We start from the raw sequence: 14713 nt of genomic DNA, 5'->3' as shown, positions 1-14713 counted from the left end.
AGCCAAACTCGATGATCGCCTGATTCTCGCTAATTAATCGCGTGAGTAGATGGCAGCCATCATCTCTGGGAATTGCTCATGGAATTTCCGCGACACTGTCCAATTCGCGAGTCTGTGGATGTGTTTTTCGAAGATCTTGTTGGGCACAACTTCATGGCCATGTTCAGAAGCAACATCTACTTCGTCATAAGGCCAGTTTACTGTGACACAATGGGAGTATGCCTCGGAAAATAGTGGGAAGGGGTATTTATCGGGGTTCTCAATAAGCATGTCCCTTACCCCGGGCCTGTCAGATGGGATATCATTAGTCCAAATTCCAATCTCAAGGTTTTGTGTAGCATACCAAGGTATGTTATCGATCCAAGCAGAGTGAGGCACTGTGATCTGCGTAGCTGTCGGACGTAACCATCTTGGCAAGAGGAGAAAGTTCTCCATCGTGGGGGATTTCTGCCACTGGGGATTCTTTAGCTCGGATGTTGCCGCCGTGCCATGATTCATGACCTACGCGCATGGTTCGATGCATTAAATACATGAACGAAACCTTCTCTGGTATTTTTACGTGGGGAAATGTCGACAGAACCTCGCTCATGACTCGGCCCAGGGGATGCAGGTCGCCAGAAGTTTCGGGTTTCAGTATTGCCCTGAGAGGTACCTGAGGCGGGCCGATGAGAGTGTGAATAGGGTAGCCTAGAGTTGCCATGGATTTGTGCGAGGCCAGGAAGTGGACGAGGATTTGGTCCAACGGTTCCAGAGGGGGTAGGTGTCGGGGTAATCTCGCAAAAATGCACGTCGACTCATCGGTTCCGTGAGCCGAATGAGAGACGGGCGTGCTCGGTGTGGATGTCTCGGGCATCGAAGCCGTGGGGTCTCCGCCTCGGAATTGCGTGTCCGGGTCAGGACATGCCTGGCCAGTATTGATATATGTTTCTTTCGTTGCTGTTCGTTCCGACAGGTTACCGATCTCATCCGTTTTTGTCCAATCGACTGTGGTGAGTCGCAGTAGATGAGAGTGACGAGGACTGGGCTGAGTCCAAGATTCCACTGAGTTAGTTTCGACATCTCCTCTTGACGGATGACCGTGGTCATTGTCTTCTAGATTGCCATCCTGATCATGTGTCCAGTGCGGAGAACGACCCGAAGGTGAGTCGTTCAGATGCGCCGTGCCAGCGGGACTAGCTGTACTCCGGGGAATCCAATCAGATCTTGGAAGATTGATGGCTTGGCTTTTGTCCATTCGGGGACCAGTTTCTGGGCCTGGACACGGTGAGTCTTGCAGGTAAAAACTTACAAATCGTGTCTACGTACCGGCCATACCATCTTGGGTTGGTAAGATAGATACAGTTGTTGAGCTGCTCCTCCGGCCTGCCGTACGTTCCAGCTGATCTCTCAGTCGTCGATTCTCCTCCAACAGTGACTGTATGCGTTGGTGGTTCCGATTCTCGCTGAGGGAATGGTCCTCTTTCAGCTGATCAATTGTTTCCTCTAGATCCTTTATCCGATCTTTCGTCCGCTGGCGAAGCGCGCGTTGAGCTCGTCGGTCTGTCTCCCTTTTGTCCTTGATCTGCTGGCTGGTCAAGCTGGAAATTGCGCGCGACTTTCTCTTGCGCACTGAACTCCCGGGCTCTGCGACGGTTATCTCTTCCATTCCGGAGTCGGACGCCATTTTGAATGGCCCCCGGGCAGTTCCCAATGATAAGACCAGCGAAACTTGCAACTGGTCTAGAGAGCTTGAGAGAGGTGGGGAGTGGAAAGAACAGCAAAGTCTGATTTGCGAGCTTGTGCGTATGTAAGCAGGGGTTTTGCATGGAGTGAAGTTGCCCCGCGACCTCTTTCTCACATGACTCTTATGGCAAGGTAGCTTGGCAGCATTGGACATGTATGATTGCTTTACCCATTTCGGTCGTCACTACGTCTAATATTTCTTAATGTTCCAGGTTAGCTTTTTGTTGCATTCTGTTGTTAATTGTTGCTTCAACTTCAATACTGTATGGTGGTCTGTATTCGTGAGATCACACGCAGCTAAGGGGCCCGTACCACGAAAAGCAGATAGGTCTATGTGATATAAGTTCTTGCACTGATGATACGTGTAACGGTATTTAAAATACATTTATCGAGCTTAACATTGTTGTTGTTGGTCCGAGACTGTATGCAGATCTTACAACTGCACGAGTTGACGCCACACCATGGTCATTTCACCCACCTATCGCCAACAAATACACCAATCGAAATCAAGATTTACAATGATGAACTCTTCAGACTGATGTTAATGTCAAATGTTTGAAGATGGAGTAGATGGCTACCGGGCTAGCCATTCACCGCCTCGGTCCCTTCGGAGGCATAAAACAGAGCAGACTTTGAAAGGAAACGGCTTAGTATAGAATCGCAACGTATGCCCAGATAGCGACGCCTTTTATCTTGAACTAGTATTACATTCGCGTTCAGTTTAGTCACCGAAGTGAAACATAGTGCTATTATCGTGAAGAAAAGTCGTGAGAAATGCATGAGAAAACTACCAGAAGCTCCCTTGGAGTCGGCATCAGTTACATTGAACACATATCGCAGACAGAAATTGTCGACTTTGCAGAAACATCTTCCCTGGGGACATTGCTTTCGAGATGATAACTTCAGACAACGGCCATGCGGCTGAACAAGCTTTTGGACCGACCGGTATACTCCAACAATTTCCCGGGTTATTGGAACAGTCCTGACAATGTGGCCTACTCGCACTACCCTTTATGTTTTATGCTTTCTGCTGTTCCGAGAAGCAAACAGCGCCTACTACGTTGATCGTACAGATGACTACGACGCGCTACCGTCTTGCGCCGAGATGCCGGCCAGCTCAATTGTGAGGGACTTGGTATCCGGCTACGGCGATGGTGGGAAAACGACTTCATACAGCTGCGTCTGTACAGCAAGCTCGGACAAGTTTAGAGAGATCATCGCCACGGCCGTTGAAAACCGATGCAACCAGTCCTGCATCGTGGTAGACAGCGCAACGCAGGTTTTTCATGCGTAATGTCAACTGGGTCAGGCAGACGAGGCTGCAGGGGGGTGTTTCCTTGGCGGGACCGAAGTGCCGTTTGCTGATGGAAATAGATCCTGCTGGAACAGCTACAACATCTGAGTTGATCATTGTGGAAGAGGGTGACCCTCAAGTCTCACCAGGCGTTCACGGTGGCATCGATACACACGACAAAACAGAGCTGAACCCCGGGATTCAAAGCTTCTCGCTAGTTCCCCACGGCGTTACTCCCACTTACGAGAAAGCAGAGTTGGAATGCTCGTGTAACGACGACGGCGACCTGTGAGCTTCAATGACCCAAAAGGAGTGTAACTGTATATGTTATCAGAACAAGCAAACATCAACAGGATTGTGCCGTTTCCAGGAGCTTTTGGCCGGTAATGCCCGAAGAAAGCCCGACTGCCGAAAAGCCGTTTCGCGTGATGATGCGAGAAATGACACCATCGTCGAGGCCCCTGTTGACCACGCAGCAGTGAGTGTCGGAGGTCTGCCGACTGACCAACCAGTAACTGGAACATCTCATCAGAGATAACACTTCGGAAATAAAACAGCATTGCCGTTAGTACCGGCATTTTCGCCGGATTCCAGGCCTTGTCTTGATGTTCTGCAAGGAACCTGACCCCTATTTTCCGGTGATGTGCTTCTATATGGCGTTGACGACTTCAATGTTCGCCCCTGCGGAAGTCAAGTACTAATGGCGGTTACGACTGCCTCAGTTACACATTGGTTATTCTCAGTATGAGCCGCCTGGTTTGAGACCACGTCAAAGACGATTTCAGGATATCATGTCGAAAGAAACCGCCCGACGATGGCATCACTGGTTCTCACCAGAGGACTCAGCAGAGGAGAGAAAGCTGATTGTAAAGTTGGATCTCCTGATTGTCCCATATGCCTTCATTCTCTACTGGGTGAAGTACATGGACCAGACCAACATCAGTAAGCCAAGGATCCCCCTTCGCTTTGTAGGACACACAGATCTCACATCTTTCCAGACAATGCATACGTATCCGGCATGTCAGATGAACTCGGCTTCCATGGAAACGAGTTGGTTCAGTTCCAGACCATCTTCGTGGTAGGCAACGTCGTCGGTCTACTGCCTTTCATGTATCTCTTCCCTCGGGTCCCAATGCACATCCTCGTGCCGACGCTGGATCTGGGCTGGGGTCTCTTCACCCTTCTGCAGTACCGCGCCCAGAGCTTCGCCGAAATCATGGCATACCGCTTCATGGTCGCCATATTCGAAGTAAGTCACCTCGCCCGCTTCACAGCACGACATCATCAGACTGACCCTCCAGGCCTCCTACTTCCCGGGGGTCCACTTCGTCCTCGGGTCCTGGTACCGCAGCGACGAGATCGGCCGTCGCGGCGGCGCCTTCTACATCGGCCTGACCCTGGGCTCCCTCACGGCATCTCTGCTCCAAGGCGCCGCGACGACCTATCTCGACGGCGTCCACGGCCTGCCGGGGTGGCGCTGGCTCTTCATCATCAACGCCATCATCACCCTGCCCCTCGCCTTCATCGGCTACTTCGTCTGGCCCGGCACCCCGGCCAAGCCCAACCGGCTGATCATGAAAAATTCGGAGCTGGACCTGGCGCGCGCGCGTCTGGAGAAGGCGGGCAACTCGGTCAGGAGCACGCCGTTCTCGCTCGCGCTGCTGAAGCGCGTCTTCACCAACTGGCGCTTCTACCTGCTCATCGTGTGGGACATCTTCTTCTTCAACACCAGCTCCAACAGCGCCGCCTTCCTGCTGTGGATCAAGAGCCTCGGGAGGTACAGCACGGCCGAGATGAACAACCTGAACGCGCTGAGTCCGGGGCTGGGCATCTTCTTCGTGCTGTTTATCAACTTCAGCGCGGACCTGTGGATCGGGAGGCCGGCGGCCATCACGCTTGCGTCGGCGGTCAACTTCACGGGGCTCGTCATCCTGGCGGTGTGGGATGTGCCGGAGGCGGCGAAGTGGTTCGCGTTCAGCACGTCGTACTCGGCTGTGGCGGTGTCTTCGGTGCTCTACGGGTGGGCGAACGTTATTCTGAGGAATAACATCGAGGAGAGGGCGTTGACTCTGATCTTGATGACGGCCATCGCGACTTCGACGAATGCCTGGATCCCGCTTTTCGTTTATCCGACTGTCGAAGCGCCCAGGTTTCCCAAGGGTTATGTCTATTCTGCCGTCATGGTGGTTTGTCTTGTTATCACGACGCAGATTGTAAGGATACTACTGGGAACACAAGGGTAAGGGTCCATTTCCCAACGAGAAGGAATATTGCTGACAAGAGAACGTACAGAGAGAAACGGCAACGCAAGTCTGATGGATCGTCATTGACTGATGCAGGCACTTCGGAATCTGGCGAAGAAGGAAGCAACGATCAGAAGACAGTGGTGCCGCGTATCACCGCGGTCTGATTAGCTGGAGGCATGGGTCTGTCTTTCAATATTGAGAGATAAGTAGATGTACGGAAGAGCACAGGTTCCAAGCTATGATTGCATATCAAGAAAGTAGGAAATGGTTGACGAAGAGACATAAAACTGACGAAATAGTATGGTCCCCAATTACAAATATTGTGACGTTCACTTTGTGACATTATGTCCTTCAATGTTCATAGGGTCGCTCAAATTCTACAGCTTAGAAACATAGTCTAATAACCCTCCTTCTTGTTGACGACATTCACAAGCCTCTTGCCCTCACTCAACCTCTTCAAATTCAAGTCCAGAATCCCCAAGATCCTCTCCGCATAGCTCGTGGACATGCCGCTAATATGCGGCGTAATCAGCAAATTCTTCGCCTTCCACAACGGGTGTCCCTCGGGCAGGGGCTCCGGGTCCGTGACGTCCAGCGCCGCGCCCCGGATCAAGCCCGTGTCGAGCGCCTCGATCAGGTCGTCCGTGTTGACGACGGGCCCGCGGGCGATGTTGGACACGAAGGTCTTCTTCTCCGCGAGGATCTCGAACTCCGGCCGGGAGAGCAGGTGGCTCGTCTTGTCGGTGAGCGGGGTGGCGACGACGAGCAGGTCGAGGCCGGAGCCGAGGAAGGCGTGCAGGTCGGCCCTGGCGGCGCCGGAGAACCACCGGGCGGGGAACTTGCCCTCCGGGTCGCCGAGCCCCGGGGGCGAGTAGCCGTTGTCGCGCTTGGAGTCGGGCGTCGGGCGCGGGTGCAGGGTGTAGGCGTGGACTTTGAAGCCGAGGGCGGTGGCTACGCGGGCGGTTTGGCGGCCGATGCTGCCGTAGCCGAGGATGCCTCTGGGGAAGGGGTCAGTATTGATTCATTCGGGAGGTTGGGGAGGCTTGCATTGTGCGGCCGACGGCGTCTTCTACCCAGTCGTCACCGCGGGACCATTTTCCTGCGCGGAAGTTGTCGATGTATTTGGGGACTGCGCATTTGTCAGACTCACGATGTGCGATGAGAGGAGGATTGAGTGAGTGAGACCTACGTTGATGTTGGAACGAGAGGAACGTCGCGATAATCCACTCGGAGATCTGAGGCCTGTCTTCACATGAGTGACCATTCCGTCGTTCACCAAGACCGCAAAACTCACCCGTGAACGCCATTAGCCGTCGCGAAAGCCACGTCGGTGTCCTTGAACAGCGGGTGCTTCAGGATGTGATTGGCGCCGGCGCTCTGCAGCTGGACGTACTGCAGCCTGGGCGCGGCCTCCGGGTCCGGCAGGGCGCTCCCCGTGAGCAGGACGGTGACGTCCTTCCACTCGTCGTCGTCGAAGTCGGGCCGGGGCTTCTTCTCGGGGAAGCCGAGCTCGTGGAAGACGACCTTGAGGTCCGGGAACTCGGCGTGCAGGTGGGCGAGGTACGAGGCGTCGGGCTTGAACTGGGAGAGGATCAGGAGCTTGTGGCCCTTGAGGGTCGGGTTCGGCGGGGGGAGGAGCATGATCATTGATTTTTGGGGAGGAAGATAGTATGAGCTTTTGGAGGAGTGGTGGTGGTGAGGTGGTGATGATGATGTGTTGTTGATAAGGTAGCTGTGGTTTTTGATTGATAAGTGAGTGAGTGAGAAGAGTACGTAGGAGCGCTACGGAAATGAGATTGGGGGGTTTCAGTTGGTCGGATCACCAAAATCCAGAGCTTCTCCAATCTACTCCAACCTGCAAGCAAAGTCATGGCATAATCACTCATTCATGTACCTCGATTGGTGGTGTGCGGGGAGCTTCGGTGAGCGCATCTCAGAGCCGGATTGCGCAACAGGGCCAGCGGTCGGAAAGCCGCCGATGCGAAAATGGGTGTGTGTGAGTGTGTGGGTGGGTTCAGTTCAGACGGATGCTTCAATCGTTTCTGTTCCCCGGCTCGTTCATCGCATCCTCTCACTCAGTACGAGTCTCACAGTGACAACGGCCCGGTGTCGGCGCGGGTATTGACTTGACTCCGCCGGAGTTCCCACGCATTTCGCGCCGGTAAGCCCGGCTGCGTTGGTAATAGAACACCTGTCAGACTCTGAGTGAGAGATAGCCGGACCCCTGAGCTGTATGTAGCTGGAGCTTGGGAGGGAAGGGGAGCTTCTTCATGTCGCCATCGTCATGGATGATAAGATATCGATACATGATTGCCATAGGTATGCTGCTACACCTAAGGTGCCCTAGCTACCCCTCCACCCCACATAAGAGTCGCCCAGCTTTCTTTGGCAGCTTTCTCACGACGGCCTCTTCTTATGAGGTTGATGAACGTTTTTCGTTTCTCTTTTGAATGTGTATTCTGACTCGACGTGATGAAACACAAGCCCCGAAGGCGGTGAGGACGGCTTCAAAATGTGTCCAAATAACACAGCTTGAGGGGTACCTGCATGACAGAAGTCTCCACAAGCGACATAGGCGCGCCCTTCGCAACCAACACGCGTGGAGCTTGAGCTGTACGGATAGAAACTCGAATAAATACCCCTCGGTCTTTGCCAATTGAGGCTCTGCAGTCAATCATAGCACATTGACGACATCATCGAAAAGTGTCTGGCCCCAATCAAATACAATGGCACCCTCGAACTGCACAATCCGCCACGCGCGCCGTGAAGGTAAGCGCAATCATGAGCTCTCAAATGACTTTCAATGAGCGCGAGTTATGGAACTGACACCCCGCGCCAGATGTCCCCATCATCCTCTCCCTGATCCGGGAGCTCGCAGAATACGAGAAGGCGCTCGACAGCGTCCAGGCTACCGAGGAGTCCCTCGGAAACACCATCGCCTTCGCACCCTCCGACCAGACGACCTACACCCCGGGAAAGCCGGTGACGGAACCCACAACGCCCAACAGACCCGCGAGATGCCTGCTCCTCTTCAACGAGGCCGGCGAGGGCGTCGGCATGGCCTTGTACTTCTACAACTACAGCACGTGGCGCGCCAAGCCCGGCGTCTACCTGGAGGACCTCTACGTGCGCTCCACGGAGCGCAAGAAGGGGTACGGCAAGCGCCTGTTGGTCGAGCTGGCCAAGGAGGCCGTCGCCATGAACGCGGGCCGCCTCGAGTGGGTGGTGCTGAAGTGGAACGAGCCGAGCATCAAGTTTTACGAGTCCATCGGCGCGAAGGCCATGGACGAGTGGGTGGGCATGCGCGTCGACGGCGACGCCCTGCCCAAGCTGGCCGGTTTGTTGGATTGAGAATAGAGATAGCGCGAGCTACCCGGGTATAATAATAAAGACGAACAGACATGATCCTATTTTGCTCGAGGCAATTGTCCCTTGGCGTCAACCCCCTCGAAGATTAGTTGTTGCGCCGCAGATGGCACGGGCAACACAGCTTCCCGAGTACCCCAGATAAAATTGTTCGGCTTGCCTTTTGCCGCTGCTGCTTGTGGTTGCGCTACATATGACGACGTCTCCCACATCTTCAGAAACTCTCTTCGAAGTTGTCGATCACTGTAGGGACTGCCATGGCGCTCTTTGCTCACCGTCTGCGAGAAAGGGCCGTCGTCCTTTTTACCCGAGAGCCAGGTGAACTTTCGAGACCGCGGTTTCTCTATGTCGCGGACGGGAATGGTGGCATGAGCTGCCCACGGGAAGTTCACTTCGACACGTTCACCGAGAGCAATCGGTCTTCGTGGGGGCATTCCCCACAGGCGGCGAGGCGCATCGCCGGTTGCGATAGACTGCAGCAGGTCCCAGTCGCTCTTGTCCACCGGCGGCATCAGCCTGTCTGCCACGTCCTTCCACCAGCGGCGCGTCAGCTTGGTGACCCTCCGCGCCGGCGTGGGCCTGCCGAACTGGTCCTTGTCGGGCACGTTGGCCTGGGGATTGTATCTGTGGGGGAGTTCTTTGCGAGGCCAGGAAGCGGAGGCGGTGAGGTTTTTCTGGATGTCTTTTTGAGAGTCGAAGAACTTGCTCAGTTTGGCAATGTCCCAGTTGTCTTCGATCGGGCTGAGTTTCTGGTTCACCCAGGGAGTAGGGTCGGTCCTGTCATAGACGCGTTTGTTGGGTGGCAGTTTCAGTAGCTCGGCCTTCTTTCGGCTGTCCTTCTCCATCTGGGCGAGTTTCTCCTCGAGCTGTTGGGAGTTCAAGGGCGCATCGGGCTCCTTCTGGACGAAGGCGGCCATCAGCTCGCGGCGTCGTTTGCCGAGTCTGCCAAAGACATGCCACAGGACGCGGCGGAAGCGGACGAGGTCACCTGCGAGTGCGGTATTGAGGACGGACAGTTTCCGTTTCCCTTCTTCGAGGGCCTTGGTCCGGTGAAAGTTTTCTTCCTCGCGGGCCTCTCTGGATCTGGTGGAGGCGAGGTGTGTCTCTGCCGTCCTGGCTCTTGCTTGCTCTCGGCGGAAGCCCGACTTTACGCGGCCTTCCAGGTATGTTCGACAGACAAGAGGGAAGTATGTGGTGGCTCGGAGGAGGTGGCGGTAGACATGGAGAGGTCGCGCGGGTCTCGGGAGGGGTATTCTCGTCGTCGAGGTGGACTGGGCCGCCTCGAGGTGTTTGTAGACCTGCTGGCGCGGGACGGGCTTCTTCAGAGGTATTCGTACGGTAGGCATCGTGGCAGGTGATGATCGAGGCAGCAATCACATTGTCTTCCTCGAGAGGTGTCTCGCAGTCGGGCAGGGACGCATGTGTCGGTGTCGATGTCGAGCAGGATGCATGCAGGCGGTAAGGTACGGTGCAGAAATTTGGAGATGGACTGCAGCTGTGACGGAGCCTCAGGAGCCGTCCAGTGTGGCCCAAGCTCTGATGTGGGGGAGGTCTTCATCGCCTTCGGAACTTGGAAGAGCAATTGAGATGAATTAAAGTAAGTGAGGTGAGTAAAAATAAACATGGAAATATGAACTGGCTTCCCTAAGTTTTGAATAAAATGACATCTTGACTAGGTGATCTCATCGATAAAGTCTCTCTGAAGATGGTTCTCTCTGTAAACTTACAGTCGATGCTCGATCAGGGTCATATACGAAGCATTACACCCATACCATGACTTACAAATGTCCAAACAATAGAGAGCAAATGCTGTATCTTGTAATTATTTGCATCGTACATACGGAGTACTGCTGGATTATCAAAAAGCTAGTTCTTTCTGGAACTGTTCCTGCCACTACCTCTATTGCTCTCACGGCTGTTGCTTTCATAAGTATTACTCCCACTCTACTACTCTCACGTCCGATGCCAATGCTTTCATAATCATCGTTGTTTCATAAATGGTCAAATATTCGATGGAATGAAAGTCATAAGCCGTCATAACCACACAAACTACCTACCAAGGTACCCAACTACCCTACCTAAGGTCATGATGGATTATGGACGCGATAAGAGGCCTGATAACGTCGGCACGTCGACACGCGTCACCGACGCTCCTGCCCGTGGTGTCCCTTCCATTGTCGCGGTGAGGGGATGCGGTACGTACCCTCAATGATCCACCCTTTACCGAGAGCCGTGATCCGTGCACCTCGCTTACTGGCCAATGGGAAATCAGGAATGCGGTCTCCCCGCCCCTTGCCTTTCCTTCAGTGAGCAAAGCACCCACGGTCCTCTCCATTTCCCATTAAAACACCACTACACGAGAGGCCGGAGCGGACGCGCGCGACACGGTCAGAACACGCCTTCGCCTCGCGAAACAGACACGTCCGACGCACTTTCCACTTCCCACTCTTTAATTGAAATTCCCTTTCGGGTCGGGAGCCTGCACGGCAGTAACTGAGTGGACTCTTTTTTCTCATTTTCGGGCCCCCGGACGACGGCTAGGCGACAGGACTAATTAACGTCAAGACAAGGCGAGGCGAGCGAGAGAGAAAGAAACGAGGGAAAAGAGAGACTTGATATCCACTTGACATTCAAAATCCAATTGCTGCTTCTGCTTTTCGGCTCCCTTACAACGACGCCGTGGTCCAGGCCCTTTTCCTCAGCCAGCCAACCATCCAGCCCTTGACGGCCATCCGAAGCGCCCTACTATCCGTACCTTACTTCCAACTTGCTACATCTTACCTCACTATCAGCTACGTTATACGCCATTTCGACGGCCTTCACTCTTCGACGTCTACCTACTTCGCCTGCACATCCTCCCACCTAAGTCTGACCGGACTGGACTGCGCCGGTCTTTCCCACAAGCGCCGCACAAAGCAGCCAAAGCACCAAACCGCCGCGCAAAGCGACACAACGCAGCCGACGGTCCCATTCACGGCCAGGGAGAAAGGGCGGCTGCACGCATTGCGACTCTCTTGTCAACTACCTTTCCACCACCACTACGGCCGCCGAAGTCCGCCTGCCTCTCTACACCATACATATCTGAGAATCTGCCGCCGCCGATTGATCGAACCAACGTCACCATCTACTTCCGCCTCCCTCACGGATCCCCCCTTCCTCCTCTCGATCGCATTGCCCGCCGTCCGACTCTCGCTTCCAATGCTCTAGCGCCGCCACATGTCTTCAACCACCGTTACGGCTAATCAACCCACCTCGCATTCCCTCCATTCCCACCGCGAAGCCTCCTTCTCTGCCGCGCAACCGCACACTCACCTTGGGAACCCCCCTCCCGCCGCCATGATGCCCTCCGCATCGCAGTCCCAGCCCTCGTCGCAACAGTCCTTCACCATGAGCCAGCAATCTCAAGGCGGCTACCGCGGCTATGCCGACTCCAGACATGCCAATGAGGCTCCCCAAATCTACAGCGTAAGTCGACACATCGCACAGCTCCGGTGCACCTGCGTGCGGTAGTCGCATTGACAATTCATACATCTAGGCCGTCTACTCGGGCGTCGATGTGTACGAAATGGAGGTCAACGGAATCGCCGTCATGCGCCGACGCCAAGATAGCTGGCTCAACGCTACCCAGATCCTCAAAGTTGCCGGCGTCGACAAGGGCAAGCGCACCAAGATCCTCGAGAAAGAAATTCAGACCGGCGAACACGAGAAGGTCCAGGGAGGTTATGGAAAATACCAGGGCACGTGGATCAAGTTCGAAAGAGGTGTCGAGGTTTGCCGACAATACGGCGTGGAGGAACTTCTTCGTCCGCTCCTTACATACGATATGGGACAAGATGGCGGAGTTGCGGGCCAGGGAGACTTCAACACGCCCACCAAGGAACAGGCCATGGCCGCCCAAAGGAAACGCTTGTACGCGGGTAACGAGGCGAGAACCAACGGCATGGCTGGGCTGAACGGCACCTTCTTCAAGAACATCTCGAGCACCGCATCGCACGCTGTCGCTGCTATCAGCAAGGCACGTTTCGATTCTCCAGGTCCCCGGGGCCGCAACGGGCCGACCAAGGCACCCAGCTTCAGCCGCCAGGGTTCCATGCAAAACGGCGATGACTTTCCCGGCAACTCCCAGCAGAGCTACACTTCGGACTACGGCCAGCAGGTCGACTCGGCATACTCAACCCAGGGAACCAGCCAGCAGTTCGGCGATGGCCCAGAACCGCCGCGTAAGCGCCAGCGGGTCACCATGACCCCGGCGGACAGCTTCGGGGGCTACAACAACTCGATGGAGATGTACCAGGGCGCTTTCCCTGGATCCCCCACAGAGCCCAATGAGTCTTTCATCTACTCACAGGCGAACGCGCCTGCGCATGACGGCCACAGTCCTTTGACCCCGCTGCCCTTCGAGATGTCTCCGGACGCCGAGGCAAAGAGAGGCATGTTGATGAGTCTCTTCATGGACTCGGCGGCATCCGACCAGTCCAAACTGGACATGCTCCGAACACTGGCACCCATTGAACTGGACATGCCCATTGACCAGCAAAGTCACACTGCCCTGCATTGGGCGGCAACATTATCACGTATGACGCTTTTACGCGCACTCATTGCTGCGGGTGCCAGCCCATTCCGTGTAAATGGCTCAGGAGAGACCGCCCTTGTAAGGGCATGCCTCGTGACAAATTCCATGGATCTTGGATCGTTCCCCGATCTTCTGGACGTACTAGGAAGCACCATTGAAGTTCGTGATAGTAAGGGACGCACCGTTTTGCACCACATTGCAATGACTAGCGCCGTCAAGGGTAGGAACGCGGCCAGTCGGTATTACCTCGAGAGCCTCTTGGAGTGGGTGGTCAGGCAAGGTAGCGTCCCCAATGGCCAGACTGCTGCGAATGGCAACGCCAGCGCCAATGCGAACGGCAACAGTGCTCCGAGCAGCTCTCAGTCTCAACCGCAATCGCAGCCCAAGATGGGCATTGCGCGCTTCATGACTGAGATTGTCAACGCACAAGACCACGCCGGTGATACGGCATTGAACATCGCGGCAAGGATAGGCAACAGAAGCATAATCTCCCAACTATTGGAAGTTGGAGCGGACCCCAATATTGCCAACCGAGCCGGTCTGAGGCCCGTGGACTTTGGCATTGGCGGCGATGCCACGGATGAGGGCAAGAACAGCCTGCCCAACGGCAACCCTGAACCGAACGCAGACCTTGAGAAGAACGGCGTTGTGAGCAGCCAGCGCACAAAGGAGAGCAGCGATGACATCGTATCATGTGAGTACCCGTCCCAATTGGACCCTTCCCAGTAACCTTTCTGACCGTTGTAGCAATCACACATCTCCTGAACGAGGCAAGCTCCACTTTCCAGAGTGAAGTCAGGACAAAACAAGCCGTCATCGAGTCCCTGCACTCAACACTCCGCACCACCTCCGCACAACTAAGCGAGGCAAGACGAACCTGCGAAGCCATGCAGGCGACGCTGAGGAAACAACAACTGGCCCGCCAGAAGGTCTCGAACCTCAGCCACGCCCGCGAGGAGGAGCAGGTCCGGCTGCTGCAGGAGCAAAAACGCGCCGGGCGCGCCGACGCCCTCTCGTCGTCGTGGGAGACGGAGCTCGGCGCCGCCCTCGAGACGGCCCGCGACGGCGAGGAGGCCGGCCTGCTCCCCTCCGCCGCCGTCCTCAAGGCCAGGCTCAACGCCGTCTCCGCCCGCAGGGACGCCACCCGCAAGATGGCCGCCGCCCTCAAGGGCCGCAGCAAGGACGTCGAGATCAAGTACCGCCGCGTCGTCGCCATCAGCACCGGCGTGCCCGAGGACCAGGTCGACGCCGTCGTCGACGGCCTCGTCCGCGCCGTGGAGAGCGAGAAGGGCGACCTCGAGGTCGACCGCGTCAGGAGGTTCCTCGGCGGCGTCGAGGGCGTGGTGCATTGAACCAAAAAAAAAGAAACTGATGCGTTGGGCGATTAGAAGACTTGTGGGCTGTTTTGTTGCTGTTCATACCCCCGTCGGAGAAGAGAGAGAGGAGCCCCATTTATGAAAGAGAGAAGACAGAGAGCACGGATTGGCGGTTTATTGATATCATTATATATTA

At 55.3% G+C, this 14713-nt stretch overlaps 4 protein-coding genes across 4 annotated transcripts; 3 read left to right on the top strand and 1 right to left on the bottom strand.

Annotated features, from left to right (window-relative positions):
* Positions 1-3807: 3807 nt before the first annotated feature.
* On the top strand, positions 3808-5426 carry CkaCkLH20_02130 (major facilitator superfamily transporter; the record flags this gene model as incomplete). The annotated part of the gene is made up of 4 exons (XM_038884849.1): positions 3808-3958; positions 4015-4265; positions 4318-5255; positions 5309-5426. 4 exons carry the CDS (start codon positions 3808-3810, stop codon positions 5424-5426), a joined length of 1458 nt encoding a protein of 485 aa, XP_038749637.1.
* Positions 5427-7988: 2562 nt separating this feature from the next.
* On the top strand, positions 7989-8613 carry CkaCkLH20_02129 (n-acetyltransferase ats1; the record flags this gene model as incomplete). The annotated part of the gene is made up of 2 exons (XM_038884848.1): positions 7989-8031; positions 8102-8613. The coding sequence occupies 2 exons, from the start codon at positions 7989-7991 to the stop codon at positions 8611-8613; spliced, it is 555 nt and encodes a 184-aa protein (XP_038749636.1).
* Positions 8614-8669: 56 nt separating this feature from the next.
* Positions 8670-9974, bottom strand: CkaCkLH20_02128 (uncharacterized protein; the record flags this gene model as incomplete). Its single annotated transcript, XM_038884847.1, has 1 exon — positions 8670-9974. The coding sequence occupies one exon, from the start codon at positions 9972-9974 to the stop codon at positions 8670-8672; it is 1305 nt and encodes a 434-aa protein (XP_038749635.1).
* A 1990-nt stretch (positions 9975-11964) lies between these two features.
* On the top strand, positions 11965-14553 carry CkaCkLH20_02127 (uncharacterized protein; the record flags this gene model as incomplete). Its single annotated transcript, XM_038884846.1, has 3 exons — positions 11965-12093; positions 12164-13895; positions 13949-14553. The coding sequence occupies 3 exons, from the start codon at positions 11965-11967 to the stop codon at positions 14551-14553; spliced, it is 2466 nt and encodes an 821-aa protein (XP_038749634.1).
* Positions 14554-14713: the final 160 nt, after the last annotated feature.

This window comes from Colletotrichum karsti (assembly GCF_011947395.1).
Source record: "Colletotrichum karsti strain CkLH20 chromosome Unknown Scaffold5, whole genome shotgun sequence".
Lineage (NCBI taxonomy): Eukaryota > Fungi > Ascomycota > Sordariomycetes > Glomerellales > Glomerellaceae > Colletotrichum > Colletotrichum karsti.
The sequence above is the reverse complement of the archived record's forward strand: the minus strand, read 5'-3'. Positions and strand labels throughout refer to the sequence as shown.